At 42.7% G+C, this 18,307-nt stretch overlaps 1 protein-coding gene across 1 annotated transcript; it reads left to right on the top strand.

The window, feature by feature from the left end:
• Window positions 1-5,767: 5,767 nt before the first annotated feature.
• On the top strand, window positions 5,768-17,865 carry LOC136466786 (uncharacterized). Its single transcript, XM_066465286.1, has 9 exons — window positions 5,768-6,411; window positions 8,170-8,310; window positions 9,979-10,365; window positions 11,795-11,899; window positions 12,854-12,994; window positions 13,266-13,469; window positions 14,049-14,141; window positions 16,866-16,977; window positions 17,438-17,865. The coding sequence occupies exons 1-9, from the start codon at window positions 5,887-5,889 to the stop codon at window positions 17,479-17,481; spliced, it is 1,752 nt and encodes a 583-aa protein (XP_066321383.1). The 5' UTR covers window positions 5,768-5,886; the 3' UTR covers window positions 17,482-17,865.
• Window positions 17,866-18,307: the final 442 nt, after the last annotated feature.

The raw sequence follows: 18,307 nt of genomic DNA, 5'->3' as shown, positions 1-18,307 counted from the left end.
ACAGGAATGAAACATCTTTCTAGTGGCGTCCTTTGTGCGTGTGCCTCACGAGTTTACGCCATGGGGTCTACAGAATTGATTGACATCGATCGTACACGATGCTGCCTCGTGAGCCGTACGGCCGACTCGTACGTCTAAGATCAGGTGATGATGAAGTGGGTGACGTCATGCTGACTGCCGGTGTTTTAACTTTTATTATCACTGTGCCCGGGCCGGATTTATAAATTAACCAAACCAAAGAGGTAAATAAACGTCTCACGTACGTACCTTTTGCAATACACCCATCCTCAGAAAAGGAGTCTTAAACACAACTTTTTTTTTTCATTGGCCGACTATTCATTGATTGGCTAATAATACAACAGGCAGACCAGCTGTTAGGATTTTTACAGCTTTTTCGTAGCTCACCCACCATATATAGAGGGTGTTTGGCATGGCTCCAACTCTGGGTGGAGCTGCTCCACTCCAGAATTCCAGGTGGAGCCAGCTCTGGTGGAGTTGGAATTGTCTGATGGAAGTGTTTGATTGAGAGGGTACCTTCAGCTCCAAAAAGACAGCTTTTAGGATGAATTGCCATTGTTACCCCCAACTCACGTCCCCACATGTCAGCCTCTCCGCCCTATCTTCTTCTTCGTCAGAATGCCGGTTGCCCTTGAATTCGGTGGAGCTTCGCACGAGACGTGGCGGTGCTGGCCGGTTGAGAGCAGGATGGGGCTGTGGCGCGCGCAGGTCAGCGGCGACTAGGATGAGAGCAGGATGGGGCTGTGGCGGCGCGGGCCAGCGGTGGCCGGCACGGGCCGCACCTCGCTCCCAGCGGCTGCAGGCAACCAAGCGGCGGCGCACGGCTGGGTCTCAAGGCCAGTGCTTGGCCGTCGCGGGTGTTGGGCCAAGCCGCTCCTCCCGCGGGGCAGGTGCCAGCCATAGTGCATCCTGGCGGCGGCGTGCTCGAAGAAGACCGGGATGCATCTGGCGATGATGGCATCGAACGTAGAGCGGTAGGACGGCGAGTCCCCGGGCGGCTGTAGGCAGAAGTTAGCCTTGAGCATGGGCCGCATGTACGCCATGGGGTTGAGCCCGCACGCGGCGGCGGAGCAGTCGACGACGGTGCACACAGTCGACGTGCGGTTGGTGCACTCGGCGAGGATGGAGCCCCGGATGTTGGGCCTGGACAGCCTGGAGACGCCGCCGACGTAGAGCATGAGCGCGGTGTGACGGGAGCGGCGCGCGCGGGCGATCCAGGACCGGAGGCGTGGCAGCGAGGACGGGTGGAAGGAGGTCGGGTGCGGGATGGCGTGCTCCTGCCAGGGCCAGGCGCGTCCGTGCGGTACCGTTTTCTGTGCTCCTGCCAGGGGATTGCGTCGGGAAGGAGACGGAGAATAGAAAGAACGAACCGTTTTCTATGTAACCAGTGGCATTGGTGGGTAATTACCCACCAACTCCATGAGGAGGTTCATATTGGATGGTTCTGGAGCTGTAAAAGAGGTGCTCCAAAACTCCACCCCTATTTGCACTACAGCTCCATAGAGTTGGCAGCTTCGTGGAGTTTTAGAGCTGGGGTGTTTAGCTGGAAAATTGGCTGGAGTAGCTGGATTTCAACTCCAGAGCCATGCCAAACACGCCCATATTAGTGTGCTCTTCACATTAATTCATGGGCCACTTATCTCTCTCACAAAGTTTCTCAATTCTTGTGTCTAAGCCGGCTATAAGCTTACAGCTCGCATCTCTTCTCTCTCCTCCTCTCTCTCCTCCACCTCAGCGTTCAGTCGGCTTACAACCTGCTATTATGGCCCCGTTCGGCTTACCCCATATTCGGCTTGTTTTTTCAGCAGGAATAATATTTTTCTCTCACAACAATTCAGCCAGAACAATGTTTTTCAGTCAATTTCAGCTAAGATTCAGCAAGCTGAACGTGGCCTATACTTGCTCTCAGTATATTAGACCAGTCTCAATGGGAGTTTCATAAGAGTTTCATGTACATTAAATAACCTGACGTGACATAGTTTAAATAAAGAGAGAGATGAAAATAGTTTTATGGGATAAAATGAGTTTCATGGGAATAAAACTTGTTTACACTGTTTTCAATACCAGGGAGTCTCGAAAAAAGAGCCATGAATCTCGTAATGAGACCGACTTTATTAAAACATTTCTTAAGTGATATATATTGTACCCAGGTGTCGTCCAATCACTAGCTCCAATTGACTAAAATTTGCAAGCGTGTACTACTTTTTTTTTGTTATTTCAGTGGTATATATTGATGGATACTATTTGATTTACCTTTATCCTCCCAAAATTAGAGTTTTGTAAAATTTATTTTTATCATATTTCTGCCCATTCTTATAATATTTCTGTGGTTTAGTCCATGCTTTCATTTTTTAAGTAATAGAAATAGAGTTTTAGTCTGTTGCATCCTCTTCCTTAGGCCTTATTTGGCTGTATTTATATTCATCTCGACCACATGTGAGGTAGATAAAAATAGAAAAAATCTATAATTTTCATCATAACATAATTTACCTCAAAACACATATTGGGGTGATTATGAGTACAGCCAAACAAGCCATCGCATACATTTTTAGTTTATAGTAACGTAGACGAAAGAGACGAGAATATGAAAGGCAACGTCTTACATATGTACAGTATCAACCACGCTTATCCTATATCTTAGCGAAAACCTTCAAATTAAAGGCATTAGAGCATCTTTAAGAGGTTAGCTAAAAGAATTAGTCAAATTTATTGATTTAGCTACTTTGTAAAATAGATTAAAAAACTAAGGCCCTGTTTGGTTTCCATAAGTCAGGTGACTGAAAACCAGTAACTTATAAGTCATGCTTGTTTGGTTGTAGATGACTTATAAGCTCATGCCTATTAAGTGAAAGGTGTGGGCTCCACGCAGAAAAAGAGTGGCTTATAAGTTTTAAGTAGGGGTGAACCAGCTTATTTCTTATAAGCAGGGTGACTTATAAGTTGATGGTGTTTGATAAAATTAATCACTTATTTCATTTTTTAACTTATAAGTAAATGATTTATTTGGAACTAAACATGCCCTGACCTACTCCGATAGACTCTCTGAATTTTTTAGTCTCCAGCAGGAACTTCCGGATCACATAGGATGCCCTAACTACTCCGATAGACTCTCTGAATTTTTTAGTCTCCAGCAGGAACTTCCGGATCACATAGGCTTCTCAGCGCTGTGTACGACTTCTTCTGCTAGTCTAGGCTTAGGACTTTCTCCGCCGCCGAGCGTTCCGTAGTCCTCTGGTCCGGGTCCTTGGCCTTCCGTGTTTGTTGCCAGGCAAAGACTGCCATCGAAGCCATTGTTCCCAGCTGCAGCCGGGTGCTAGTGCAACTAAGCTTCTAAATTTTAGTTGTTGTTTTATTGAATATTTGGATATATGTATGGAAATATTAAATATAAATTAATTATGAAACTAATTGCATAGTTTACGACTAATTTGCGAGACAAATCTTTTAAGCCTAATTAGTCCATGATTTGACAATATAGTGCTACAATAAACATATGCTAATGACGGATTAATTAGGCTTAGAAAATTCATCTCGTGGAGTACTGATGGATTATGTAATTTGTTTTTTATTAGTATCCAAAAATCTTATGCAATATTCTCCTGACACACCTTCTAAATTTTAGTCATCGGATCCAAACACCACCTAATAAATGATACTCTATCCATTTCAAATTTTAAGTCGCTTTGACTTTTTTAATTTATCTATTTTACTATATATCTAGATATATTATTATATTTAGATACATAGCAAAATAAATATACAAAAAAAAATTAAAATAACTTATAATTTAGAACTAGGGGAGTAGAACTTGGTAGAGTATGTGCAAAAATTGGTGACTGAAAGCGGGTGCAAAAATATATTGCTATGTTCCAAAATAGAAGTCATTCTTACTTTCTGAGAAGTCAATATTTTTAACTTTGACCAATTATATATAAAAGAATATTAATATTTATAATACATAATTAATATTATTAGATAGATCATTGCATATACTTTCATAATAAAATTATTTGGAGATATAAATGTTGCACGTATTTTCTATAAACCTAGTTAATGTTAAAAAAATTGACCTGCACGTATCTTATAACGACCTTCTCTCTAGGACGGGGGGAGCATCAGACTATCAGAGTATGTGCGGAGGGTCACGGATGCACAGAAATAGGACTTCGCATGCAGAAAAGGGGCCACCTAGTGTGCCAAGATGCCTGATGGCGAGCGAGACCGTGAAGCCAAAAGTAGGTAGCGAAGTTCTAGGGTTGAAGATCTACTAAATTTGGAGAGGCACTTGGCTAATCTATTGGAGTTGTTTTTATCCAATAGTAGCCATATTTAGCTTTATAGGACGTTTTGGCTCTTCTCTTGGAGTTGCTCTTATATCTTCATACTTATAATTTTTTATTATATCCACCATTTCATGTGGCGATATGTTAATATCATCTTATCAATTGGCGATGGAAGTATAGATATATACAATTTTTTGTTGGAACTAGATAAATGGCGTTGCACGGGTTACGATTTTTTAGACTGAACCTCGCTATCGAATGTAGACACGTCAGCTTCAAGAACTCCGTATTGTACATGGACACGTGGAACTGATCTTCGTATAGAAATCGGATAGGACGCGAACGCGTGAGCTTAGGACAGGAAACATGTAGACATGAAAATCAAATTTTCAAATATTATCAATAAACAATTAGCTGTAGCAAATGATTATCAATAAACAATTAACTGTAGCAATATTTATTCATTTTTTTAAAAAAATATTTGCACGTGTGGAGAGTTCGTGTCTGATCGGGACTCGTTTCCATTCGTATTGAACGTAGGACTTCGTATCCATTCCTATGGAACACACGCGACAGTTAGGAACACTAGCAGAATAGTATACGTATTTGGTAGTCTTTGTGATGGGATTCTATACATTTTTGTATCACCAGGTAGATGATTACTTTAGAGTTTTTTAATGTAGAGAAGAGATTATTTTTGTAAAATATTTTGGAAAACATATAGGTCTTATTTGGATGTTGTAGTATTAAGAAACTATAGTATCAATAAAACTGTAGTTTTAGAACCACTGACGTGCAAAACTGTGGTTTAGAAAAATGATCTAGATGGAGTTTTTAAAATTCTAAAAAGGCTATAGTTTTAGCAATACCATGGTATTCAAAACCATAAAATTTGTTGCACCTAAACATTTTATGGCACTCTAAAATCAAAGTATTTCACAAGATCATTGTATTTCTAAAACTCTAAAAATACTTTGTATCTGAGGAGAGCCATAAAGATTTTTTTTTGAAAAAAAAATGAGAGAGACCAGGTGAGGGTCTATTTAGAATATAGGAATTTCATATGAATCGCACAAAATTTTTATAGAAATCAGTTCAATTTTATAGAAAAAATACAAGGGAAAAACTTCCGCGTTCAAAAAGGGCCTAAACCCAACACGTACCTGGCACCTAGCCCGGCCCGTACGTGCACGTGCTCTCGTGCCGCTGTGCGGCTCACGACGACAGATCGATCGGACGTGGTGTGTGCGTGGCTGCGTGCCCAGGCCGCAGGCAGGCCGTCATCCATCCACGGGCAACGGCCCACAAGCACGCACGCCGCACGGGTTGAGTACGTGGGGATGCGGGCCGTGACGTGCCTGGCCGGGTCACACGTCCGTCGTCCATTTCGGGTACGAACGAATGCTGCTAAAGTGCTAATCCCATCTTGCCACGACCGAAACCAGATTAGAAACCCCAAACTACCCTTCAAAAAAGAGAAAAAAAAAGGCTCCGCATCAAGCCACTTCCTCCGATCCTCGCCATTCCCACACCGCACTCCCAGATCTCCCCCCTCCCTTCTCCACGCCCCTCTCGCGTCGCCGCGATGGCCGACGAGGCCCTGGACCAGCCGCCGGACGCGGCCCCGTCTCCGTCTCCGTCTCCGGCTCCAGCGACGCCGCTAGCCCCCGCCACCCCGTCCCCCGCGGCGCTGCTACGCCCGCGGCGGGAGGCGTTCGAGCACGGGCTCCTGCCCATCCCAAAGCTCATCTTTCCGGAGGGCACGCTGGCGCAGACCCTCGCCCAGCTCAAGGAGAAGCTCGCCGCCTCGGCCCCCGACGGGAGCGTGCCCGCCTCGGCGCTGGCGGAGGCGCTGCAGATCCCGCAGGAGCAGGCGGCGCTCGCCCTCGGCACGCTCGCGGCGGTGCTCCCCGCCGAGGACCCCGCGCTCGGGGACGGCGCCGTGGATGGTGCCGCCGCGGACATCCGCGACGTGCTGCTCTTCCTCTACATCCAGTCTTACAAGCGCCTCGTCCCGCGGAACGCGCACAAGGACTCGCCCGCCGTGGCGGACGTCTGGCCCTCCACCTCCGCGTTCGATGGGTACCTCTCCGCGCTCTCCCCGATCCAGGTCAGGATTAACACGTCCCGTTCGTTTGATCGCTTTTCAAAACGATTGTGATGCGAGTGCTAGTAGTCGATGCAGAGCATAATGTGTTTCACGTTCATTTGTGAATTAGACGCGACATCTCAGTGGGACGGTGGCACCGTACCCCTGTACCCGGCAACAACCAAACCTTGAATACCGTTCATTGACTGCTGAAATTGTGCTATACTAGAGGCCTGCCTGTTAGTATTCTCGATGGCACACACCCATGGCACACCTCACCATAGGAACCTAACACTGTCAAAATGCTGTTTTTGACATCCCTGATGAGTGATGACAGACCCATCAAAGAGACTATTGCCACCCTGTTATCATGTGATGCTGCTCTAGAAAACATCCAGCCACAGATCGAGGCAGGTGACTGCTAAAACTGGAATTCCATAGACTCAGCTCTCGAGCCCTTGGAGACTTAATGTTCAGCAAGAGATATCGTGACTGCAGACTATAGTCCATGTCTATGATGGCTATACCAGTAGACCTAGTATAGCAATTATATGGTCGCTTGGCCTCAATAAGTTGCCATATGTCTGCAAATTACTTAGCATGCATGCATGCTGTAAGTAGATTAGACGTTCTGATTTTGGCTGAAATTCACTTCGATAGCCACTGCTTGATAATTGTATCATATTCCATGTCCTTGTAACAGTGTAATTTCCTAACTAGCAAATCTAGGCTCTCTGTTTCATATATGATTTACACTTCATCATAGGGTTTAAATAGCTGCAAGTAAATTCCCTGTGAAACATACAGTGTCACCCGGACTACACTGCACAGATCATCTCATCGCTCTGAAGTGTGTCTGGTTCTCCGTTTTGAATGGTGAATATAAAGAACTGATATTTTCTTAAATCCATGTGCCCACAATGATTTAAATTTGTATACTAAATGTAAATAGTACCCAATGTGCACTAACTCCTATAGGTTTCTTGCCTGCAAAGTGTTTGCTCATCTTTGTATATAGAGAGCTATTCACAATTAATACTTTGGGTTCCAGTTTCACATTGTGTTTTTGAAGCAACAAGTTTGATTCAAAATGACAGCTATAGCTATTCGGGACCCAGACCATGTAAAAAGGGCGTACCCAGTGCAGAGAGCTCCCGCTCTGTGTGGGGTCTGGGGAAGGGTGTTAGTGGCAAGCCTTACCCTCGCCTGTGCAATGCGAGGAGACCGCGACTCGAACCCGGGACCTTCCGGTCACAGGCGGCAAGACTCTACCGCTTGCACCAGGCCCGCCCTTCGACCCAGACCATATCCACAACATAAATAGTTAAATCAACCTTTTTTTCATTCGAAGGCATGGCAATACAATTTATCTTTTGTGGGTCATTTTAGTAGAGCTCCTCTTGCTTCTAATCCTCTGTGGGAAGTGAGAGAGTTATTCTCTCAGAGAAGTGTTTTTGTGACTAAAATTCTATAAGATAAACTCTACTGAGGAAGTGATTCTATCTGGGAAGTGAATCAGGAGAAACTTATTTTTTCAGCTTCAGTCCTTGTTTCATTTCAGAGAATCATTTCATACAATCTTCTGTATAATATCGTATAATCTAGGAGCTGCACTGGGAGCTCTGCCAAACAAGCTTTCCTTTACTTCTTTGCTATTGACTGTAGCCCTAGTCAGTTTTAGCTGCGCTGCCATCTTCCATTTCAAGTGGTTAGATTGTCTATAATTTTAAAATCACCTCTAACGTGCCTTTAATTATTCCAATTTATATTGTTTTGCAGCTTGTTCGCAGTAACAGCCGTCGTTTTATGCCTTCTCAAGCTGATGAAGAAATTCATCAGTTGTCCTATCTGCAAAAGCATATGGCGAATATTCTTACTCTCTTGGCAGATTCTGTTGAGGGTGAGGGTGATGATTCACTGGTATGCCACCATTTCTTCTGAGCAATATGCTCAGGCATGTTTTGTTTTCCGATTTTCCTGCTAAAGCTGAGATGATGAACAGCTGGTTAAACAATAGCCTTAAACATCAGAGTAGACAGTAATAGAAATGGGTGATTCCTGTAAAATGGCATGTAAAGTTCTGTTTTCACCTTTTTCAAGATGTAGGCCTTCACTAGTATAATATGAGATATGGTGTGAGTTTTCATGAAAGAGATCAACAACAGGTAAACATGTCTACAACTAATCTTAGAATCAAAATTAAAAGAGTGAGGAATGGATCTTTTATGCAGACGGTGATATATATGGTCCAAATGACGTTTCTTCCTTTTGTCTGTTTATTTTAGGATAGGAAAATGCTACAGGACACTAAAAGTGAAGTCGCTTTGCCAGCGGACACCGAAAAAAGTCCAATTTGCTGGTGGACATTCTGGTTTGTGACAATTTTGCTGAAAGACACTGGGTCCACAAAAATATTCATTTTCAGCTCGAGAGGAGAGAACTGCGGTGAAACAATGTTTTTTACCCCTGTCCCTTTCTTCTTCCGCCCTCCCTTTCTATTATTTCTCTTTCCTCCCCTTTCTCTCTCCTGTAGGACCAAGGCGGTCATGGCACAGGGCCTTGGCAGGCGTGTGGCATGACTGTGCGCGGGGCTCGAGCATGTGGCGCGGCTGTGCGTAGGGCACAGCCGCGGCTGCGACTGCGAGAGATGCGAGGCGTGGGGGCACGCGCGGACAACCATGGAGGTGCGCATAGCGCAGGCGAGGAAGCAGCGCTCTGCGGCGGACGATGGAGAGGCCACTAGTGGATTGGGCGTGTGTGCCTGGATTGGGGGTGCATTGTGTGCACTGAATTGACGGACGGTGGCTATTGCTGTCCGAATTTAGCACGACGTTGGCGACGAGCTTGGGAGGCGCCGTGCTGATTCGGTTGCCACCCTGCCCAATGGCTGTCGCTTGCTTAGCCTGAGAGCTGCCTGGTTGAGCCTAACATCCTTGCAAACCTGGTGTGCGCATCCGCAAGCCGCACCGCCACCCACATCCCCTTTGCCACCGTACTGCGGTCATGTCACACCGGCCATGCCGTCTTTGCACTTGGCTGGCTTGCTGCAGGCCACCACCAGCCAAATTGCAGCCACCCACAGGTGCGCTAGGGGATGGAGTAGCCCTTTGGGTTGCACATCGCCGCCGGCGAGGCCCCTGCCGATGGACTGTGCTCACACTGCAAGGGGAGAGAAATGGGAGGAAAGAAAGAATTGAAAGGGAGGAAGAAGGGCCAGGGGTAAAAGTGTCATCTCACCATAGTTCTCTCTCCTCCCGAGCCAGAAATGAATTTTAATGTATCCAGTGTCTTCTAGTAAGTTTGTCACGAACCAGAGTGTCTTCACTTTTAGTGTCCTGTAGCCCCTTTAGGATATTGTTTTGAAAGTAATTGTTTTTTTTTTGTTTTGACCTACAAACTTTAATTGGACCTTGAAGAAAATGTGGGATGGGATTTTTTTAAGAAATGGACACATGAAAGATTATATTGATGTCTGTACTGTGCCTTACTCTTCAATGTGGGGCAAAGCTGCATGTGACAAAACCGTTGTGTTGCAGAATGCTGACTCTAAAGAGTTGTTGACTGTTATTTGCATTGACTTTTGTGCAGGTATTGACCATGGAGACTTTTGAGCACCTTGGATTTCTAGTTCAATTCTCAGAAGGAACTTCCTTGAGCCAGGCTGCTACATTTTTTGCAAACTCAGATCCAGACATGCCTGCTGCGCCTGTCCCTGCTGCTCAGGTTCTTGATTGGATGTCACAGAACATAGCTACTTCACTGGAATATTCTGCTGAGAGGTCCTCAGCAAAGGAAAGCAACCTGCAAACCATGTCTGATCTTGATGTGACCATGGCTGAGGCCAACACAAGTCACCCACGGAACAGCACACCAAGTGCCAATCCTGCATACTACAGAAACGTAACGTTTGTGGAGGGCTTTTCCAAAACCTCTGTTGTCAAGCATGCATCTGATATCAAAGGGAATTCAATAAAGGTACATTGATAGTTTGTTGCGAATAGCTAACTTCTGGATAATGGTCATTGATAGTTTTTAATCTTTCTCCTTTAGCAAAACTTTGGAGTGTTATCCCATCAAATATGCAAAGTTAGATTTCAAAATTCATAAATATAAACTATGGTTTCGTAAGTTTTGGAGTGATTGCATTTGTCTCTCCATTTTTCTTTAACTGTTACTGTGGGCATTGGTATGGTCCCTCTACACACCTTTTGACTATTACTTTTTTAATTATACATTCACAAAACTGAGAAATGAAAGTTATATGTAAGTAGTTTTTATGCTATCATTTATTAATTTCTGTATGACCAATCTTAATCTAAGTATTTCTATGTATCTATAATTCTATATGCTCAAAGCTACAAAAGTTGACCACCTCATTCTATTGTATCTATATATATGGTCATAACATGTTGTGTTTAGCTGGTTATTGAAATGGCACTTCAAACACTATCAAGCGTAAATTTTTCACTGGGTTTATACTAATCTCTGCCAGGTACTAGCTCTTAGATTAGAAGACGAAACACTACATTGTAGCTTTTGGGTAGAGAGATGATATTCTGACTATCACGATGTGGGCCAGTGTCCAGAGGACGTTTAAACCGAAAAAGAAATATATGGGTCAATAATTTGATCTGGAAAAAGAACTAAAGTGTAACCTCAGTGGAGGCTACTCATTGTTAGGATTGATAATGGTATATGCAGCTGCTTGTTGCTGCTGCTGCTGCACTACACTTCGAGAGAGATGGAGGCTGATTTTTGGCTGCTATGAGCTGTAGCTTGCTGGTGCCTTTATATCTTATTTTTAGCTGAAAAGAGAGTACAGAAAACAGCCCTAGTAGCTTTCCTAGAAATTACCTAGTGACTTTCCTAGAAATTAAGAGGAAGACTAGAGTGGACTAACATACTTACAGGCCTTGACTTGACTCACTAACAAGATACTAACAACAGCAAGGATTATACTAACAGCAGGGATTATACTAAGTTACTAACACTCAGAACCCTGCATCTAGCAACTTTGGTTTGCATAAAGGCATGTGCTCCCTGCGTTCATATATGAAAAAGTATTTTGATTTGAAAATTCACTCTGTGACTTTTGACCAGCAATTTGTCTACTCATACGCATCTTTAGAGTATAGATAGATGTTCTATCAATAGTTCAAAATACCTTTCAAGATGATGTTAATTTTGTAGAAAATGACAATATACTGTAAGATAAATTAATGGTCAAGATATACTTTTGGAGACTCTTGTAACCAAAATATACCTTATGATTGTTGGGCAGAGGAAATGTTTTATATTTTATATAGTTTCACAATTCACATTGCTTTAATCTACTGCGATTATATTGCTTCTTGACTTGAACAGTGAACCCATCTATAACTTAAATTGCAAACTCCTTTTGTAGGTTTTGAACTGCCATGATTCTGTTATCTACATATTAGCACCGCTGAAGTATGCTACTGTGTACGGCTGTTCTGATGCTACAGTTGTTCTTGGTGCTGTTGGTAAGGTATGCATATAATTCTATTTCTGTTGATTGAATTTTCTTTCTGGTTGGGAAGGGCGGGCCTGGTGCAAGCGGTAGAGTCTTACCGCCTGTGACCGGAAGGTCCCGGGTTCGAGTCGCGGTCTCCTCGCATTGCACAGGCGAGGGTAAGGCTTGCCACTGACACCCTTCCCCAGACCCCGCACAGAGCGGGAGCTCTCTGCACTGGGTACGCCCTTTTTTTTTACTCTGTTTTATTTTTATCTATATTTTGTTTAAGAATGATTCCACTTGCTTCCTTGATAAGTCTGAAATGGATCTGCCACCTGCCTATTTTGGGCTACAGTGGATTTGTTCACATGTATGATTCATTGCTTTGTACTTTTATAAGCTTTGCAGATAACCTGCCATTGCCGTGGATATTTGTTGTGGTTTGTAAAATCTTAATTGATGTCCAGTTGCAACAAAGGTTGTGACTGTTTAGGAGTTACAAAATTTAGCTCTCAAGGAATGGGACTGCAGCAAGCTAGCAATCAGATTCTACTTTATGGTTGCAGTCTTGCAGAAATAGGCTGTAGATGATGTAGGTAGCTGATAGGTCAGCTGTGTGGGGAGATATTCTGGGTTGTGTCGTAGACGTGTTCTGAGCACCAATGTGCACAAGGTGTTTTTTCTTGTAAAGAATTAAGCTTTTCATGGACCATGCCTGTGGCCCTTTTGTCAGAGTACTTGCCTTGCTATAAGAATTGAAGACCTGTATCAACGAGAGACACTGGTGAAATTGAATCCTGAACCCATCTCTACTGTTCGTCCTCCTATAGCTCTCTGATCCCCCACTCCCTCCTATTTCATTACCTTCCCAGTCTATCCCAGTAGTTAATTGCATTGGTAAAACTTTAGCAAGTCATAGTAAGTTAGTAACATATTTTTTATTTATTGCGAAATGTTTTACAAGTCTATGAATTTTTATTCTGTCAGGTAGTAAAAGTGGAGCATTGTGAAAGAGTGCATATCATTGCAGCTGCAAAACGGATTTGTATTGCCAACTGCCGTGAGTGCATATTCTACTTAGGAGTAAATCACCAACCTCTTGTGTTGGGGGATAACCATAAATTACAAGTAAGTTTCTGTTGTTCCTTTGCCTTCTTCTCTTTTGAATGGCGGTGGTAGGGGTGATGGTTTAAATAATTGATTTCCCATCTCTTAAATGGATGGCTTAAATACAAGGTCTAAAGTCAATAATTATACATAGTGTTTGCTACTCAGGGTACATAGAAATATCAAATAAGTGTGAAGGGCAATATTGAACTCAGTGATGTGATTTACACTATACATTAGTATTTAATAATTAATATTTTCTCATGGTAAATTTCCTTATCTGTATCAACAGGTTGCTCCATTCAATACATGCTACCCACAGCTGCAGGATCATATGATGCAAGTGGGTGTCGATCCCAGTGTCAACAAATGGGACCAACCTTTTGTGTTGGGAGTTGTTGATCCACATGATTCATTATCCCATCCTGCTGGGGTTTCAGATGTTAAAGCTGAATCAGCAACATGTCTGGATCCTGATCTATTCACCAATTTTTTGGTATGTTAAAGCTTTAGGCTTTAGCTCTGTAAAACGACACAAGCACAGATCCAATCAGTCTTCTACCTTAAAGTTTCTTTCTCTGTTCTTGATGTGCTATGAAAACATTGTTTCTTGCCTTGTTCATCTTTTCTGTTGCAAGTGAGTATTGAGTCCATTCTGTAAATATGCCAGCTGCATGCAGTAATTGCAATGTGGCAACTTGAATCACCTGCATGCTAGAATACTTGAGTCAGTTCTTGATTTATCTATCACATCTTTCTCCACTGATGCTTCCAACTGGAAGATGCATTTTAAGTGATGCTTTGTTTTTTTCTTGAACAACACATGAGAGCTGTGTCATTTCACCAAGAAAGAAAAAAATTGTACAAACTTTACAGGAAAAGGGTAAGGCAAAGAAAGCCCCCTCCCAAATACATCCCACACACTACTAGGAGACTAAACTCTATAGCTAATAGAACTGCTATTTTTAATAAAAAAAAATATTAAGTGATGCTGAACCTGTCATTTGATGCATTCTTTTATTAGCTAATATAACTGCTGTTTTTTTTAATAAAAATATTAACTTCTCTTCTGCAGATTCCTAGTTGGTTTGGGGATGAAAGGCAAGAGCCTACAAACTGCAATCCTTTCCCACTGCCTGAAATTTATGGGGCATTCCAAAGCAAAAAGGTATATTAAGTGACTAAAGTCAATAGAGCTAAGCATAATACATCCCTTAAGCATAGGTTCTAATGGCTTCTCAGAAATGTTTTTCTGTTTCAAAACTAATATTAATTGGTATGAAGCTGCCTTATTCATTTCATAATGCATGAATGTAAAATACCTTGGGGTATACTCGTGGATTCTGTCAGCTCTCTATTTACAATGGCATGGGCAACCTCACTTTCTTCATTTAGTGTAATATATTCTGTTTGATGGCTACATGTGTGCTACGCCCTCCATTCCAGATCGTAGGTCATTTTAGTTTTGTCCTAAGTCAAACTTAGTTAACTTTTACCAAGTTTATAGGAAAAATATACCAAAATCTACAATGCCTAATAATTGCACTATCAAGATATATTCCATGGTGGATTTATTGAAACTAATTTGGTGCTGTAGACGTTGGTGTATTTTTCTGTTGACTTGGTAAAGTTAGACTTAGAATGGAGGTAATAATAAACATCAATGTAAGTTCTGATAAACAACAACAACAACAAAGCCTTTAAGTCCCAAACAAGTTGGGGTAGGCTAGAGTTTAACCCAGCAGAAGTAATCAAGGTTCAGGCACGTGAATAGCTATTTTCCAAGTACTCCTATCTAAGGCTAAATCTTTGGGTATATTCCATCCTTTCAAGTCTCCTTTTATTGCCTTTACCCAAGTCAACTTCGGTCTTCCTCTACCTCTCTTCACGTTACTATCTTAGCTTAGGATTCCACTACGCACCGGTGCCTCTGGAGGTCTCCGTTAGACATGTCCAAACCATCTCAACTGGTGTTGAACAAGCTTTTCTTCAATTGGTGCTACCCCTAATCTATCACGTATATCATCGTTTCGAACTCGATCCCTTCTTGTATGACCACAAATCCAACGCAACATACGCATTTCCGCGACACTTATCTGTTGAACATGTCGTCTTTTCATAGGCCAACATTCTATATCATACAACATAACAGGTCTAATCGTCGTCCTATAAAACTTACCTTTTAGCTTCTGTGGTACCCTTTTGTCACATAGGACACCAGATGTTTGGCGCCACTTCATCCACCCTGCTTTGATTCTATGGCTAACATCTTCACCAATATCCCCGTCTCTCTGTAGCATTGATCCTAAATATCGAAATGTATCCTTCCTAGGCACTACTTAACCTTCCAAACTAATATCTTGCTCCTCCCGAGTAGTAGTGCCGAAGTCACGTCTCATATACTGTGTTTTAGTTCTACTGAGTCTAAAACCTTTGGACTCCAAAGTCTCTCGCCATAACTCCAGTTTCTGATTAACTCCTGTGCGACTTTCATCAACTAACACTACATCGTCCGCGAAAAGCATACACCAAGGGATGTCCCCTTGTATGTCCCTTGTGACCTCATCCATCACCAAGGCAAACAGATAAGGGCTCAAAGCTGACCCTTGATGTAGTCCTATCCTAATCGGGAAGTCATCCGTATCTCCATCACTTGTTCGAACACTAGTCACAACATTGTTGTACATGTCCTTAATGAGCCCGACGTACTTCGTTGGGACTTTATGTTTGTCCAAAGCCCACCACATAACATTCTTTGGTATTTTGTCATAAGCTTTCTCCAAGTCAATAAAAACCATGTGTAGGTCCTTCTTCTCCCTATATCGCTCCATAACTTGTCTTATTAAGGAAATTGCTTCCATAGTTGACCTACCGGGTATGAAACCAAATTGGTTCATAGAGACCCGCGTTATTGCTCTCAAGCGATGCTCGATAACTCTCTCCCATAGCTTCATAGTATGGCTCATCAACTTAATTCTCCGGTAATTAGTACAACTTTGAATATCCCCTTTATTCTTGTAGATTGGTACCAATATACTTCTCCACTCGTCAGGCATCGTGTTCGATCGAAAAATATGGTTGAACAGCTTGGTTAGCCATACTATAGCTATGTCTTCGAGGCATCTCCACACCTCGATTGGGATACCATCCGGTCCCATCGCCTTACCTCCTTTCATTCTTTTCAACGCCTCTTTGACCTCAGATTCCTGGATTCTCCGCACAAAGCGTCTATTGGTGTCATCAAAAGAGTCATCCACCTGAAAGGTTGTGTCCGTATTCTCACCATTGAACAATTTGTCAAAATACTCTTGCCATCGATGTCGGATCTCATCCTCCTTTACCAAGAGATGCTCCCTTTTATCCTTAATGCACTTAACTTGGTTGAAGTCCCTTGTCTTTCTCTCACAAACCCTAGCCATCCTATAAATGTCCTTCTCTTCTTCCTTCGTACCCAAATGTTGGTAAAGATCCTCGTACGCTCTACCCTTTGCCACACTTACAGCTCGCTTTGCAGTCTTCTTTGCCACCTTGTACTTCTCTATGTAAGTTCTGATAATTTTTACGAATTTACATGGCAAAGAAATGGAAAACATGAGGAAACCGGGGAAGAAAATTCTCTGTCCACCATACCTACCTACTGTCTACTGTTTTCATCATTAGTGCTACGCCAATCCTGAGTGTCCTATACTCCAAATCCTAATCCAAGAAGGTGAATGAGGTCTGAAATTATTGTTTCTATATTTCTCAGTAAAGTAGTATAAAGTTTTGCAGATATAGTGCAAATTTTGATATATTCTTAAACATTGTTTGGCACAGTCAGTTCACTTCTATATTTTACCATGCTGTATTCCTAAAGGTCACATGTTCCTAAGTATGTTATATTCATTATCAGCATTCTGCTCTGGAAGATATCCAAAAGATGATTCGGGAGCTGCAGCTTGATGAAAATCGGAAAAGGGAATTGGCAACTGCCCTTCATGCTCAGTTCAAGGATTGGTTATACGGTAACATACTAACATCTCATCGTTACATTCGATCTTGATCAACATTTCATTAGAAACTGACTCTGGGTTTACATAAAGAAACCTTTGGTGTTGCACAGTTTATGTCAATCATGGTTAACAGATATGCAGTGATATGATAATTACTTGTCAGATTTCTATAGTTCTTTACCCTTGGGAAGTATACCTTCTTATTTTGTAAACCTAGCTTAATCACGAAATTACACAGTATGCGATACCATAAAAATACCTTTTTCCTTTTATTCTCTTTATAAACTAATACCTGGGACTGTTCATCCACTTGTGTTTGGAATTGGCAGTGCTCCTGCCACATTTTTTTAGCACAATGGTTCTAAATGATATTTGCTGAAAATGATACTAGTTAGTTTCGTGTGGGTCTTCTCTTGAAAACTCGATTTGTTTTGTGTGGGTAACTGGAAATTCTTTGTTGTCATGTCCTCAGCTTCGGGCAACATCCGCCAGCTCTACTGTCTACAAGGTGATTAACGGTGTAATTTGCAAGACTGATTATCCTCAGCCGACTCCTACTCCAAAACATTCGACGATTATCGAAGCTGACCTTCCTTCCATGGAGAGGACTCCCATCCTGCTCACCCTCCCAGCCTGTAGTATTTACACAAGCATGTAAAAAAAAAGTGAAGATGTACTATTACCTATTTTTTTACAGATTCATTTGCGTATTTCCCCAAATCTCCCCTTTGCTGCGAGTTGGGTATTAATTAGGATGTAATCTTGTTTTGATTTCCCCCCTTTGTCTACTCATTTTTGGCCCTTGATAATGTCCACGAGTATGTAATAGAGACTAATGGATCAAACGTGTTGTTAAATAAACATTTCTTTCCGTTTTTGCTAAATGGCTCATCATGCCAGCCTTCTATGGATCATACATGTTTCTTTGCAACTTCCTTCGTTGGTCAAAGTTCTGCCACTCTCAGGGTTTATTTGTTCGAGTTTCTGTGAAGGGATAAATCCTAAGAATTCTTAGGCTTTATTAGCTGGTCCGTCACATGCCATGCCGGAGATGGTGTATTCTGCATGCAATGCAATTATTGTGTGGTGATGTACGAGCGCATGCATCCATTGTGTTCCGTATGGGCTGCTGCCTCCTGCAGCTTCCTTCCCGCTGGTTCGTTTTGGCTGCTTGTTCGGCCGGTGCTGAGTGCTGACGCGCGACTCGTGTTTCACGCAGACGTTGCTCCTCCGAACAGGGCCGGCCCCGCCGAGCGCCGAGTCTTGGGTGATGAGGTGGGGCGTTGCCTGGGGGGACACTGCTGCCTGCAAGGCCTGGTGATAGACTAGTACTACTACAAGC

This window comes from Miscanthus floridulus, chromosome 7 (assembly GCF_019320115.1).
Source record: "Miscanthus floridulus cultivar M001 chromosome 7, ASM1932011v1, whole genome shotgun sequence".
Taxonomy (NCBI): Eukaryota; Viridiplantae; Streptophyta; class Magnoliopsida; order Poales; family Poaceae; genus Miscanthus; species Miscanthus floridulus.
Note: the sequence above shows the minus strand (reverse complement) of the source record. Positions and strands in the feature narration are given on the sequence as shown.

Bases quoted from the DNA above. Each gene is read 5' to 3' on its own strand.
- LOC136466786 (XM_066465286.1), top strand. From the start codon at position 5,887: ATGGCCGACGAGGCCCTGGACCAGCCGCCGGACGCGGCCCCGTCTCCG. The intron at 10,366-11,794 runs GTACATTGATAG...CTCCTTTTGTAG, and splicing joins TCAAAGGGAATTCAATAAAG to GTTTTGAACTGCCATGATTC. The intron at 16,978-17,437 runs GTAACATACTAA...TCATGTCCTCAG, and splicing joins GTTCAAGGATTGGTTATACG to CTTCGGGCAACATCCGCCAG.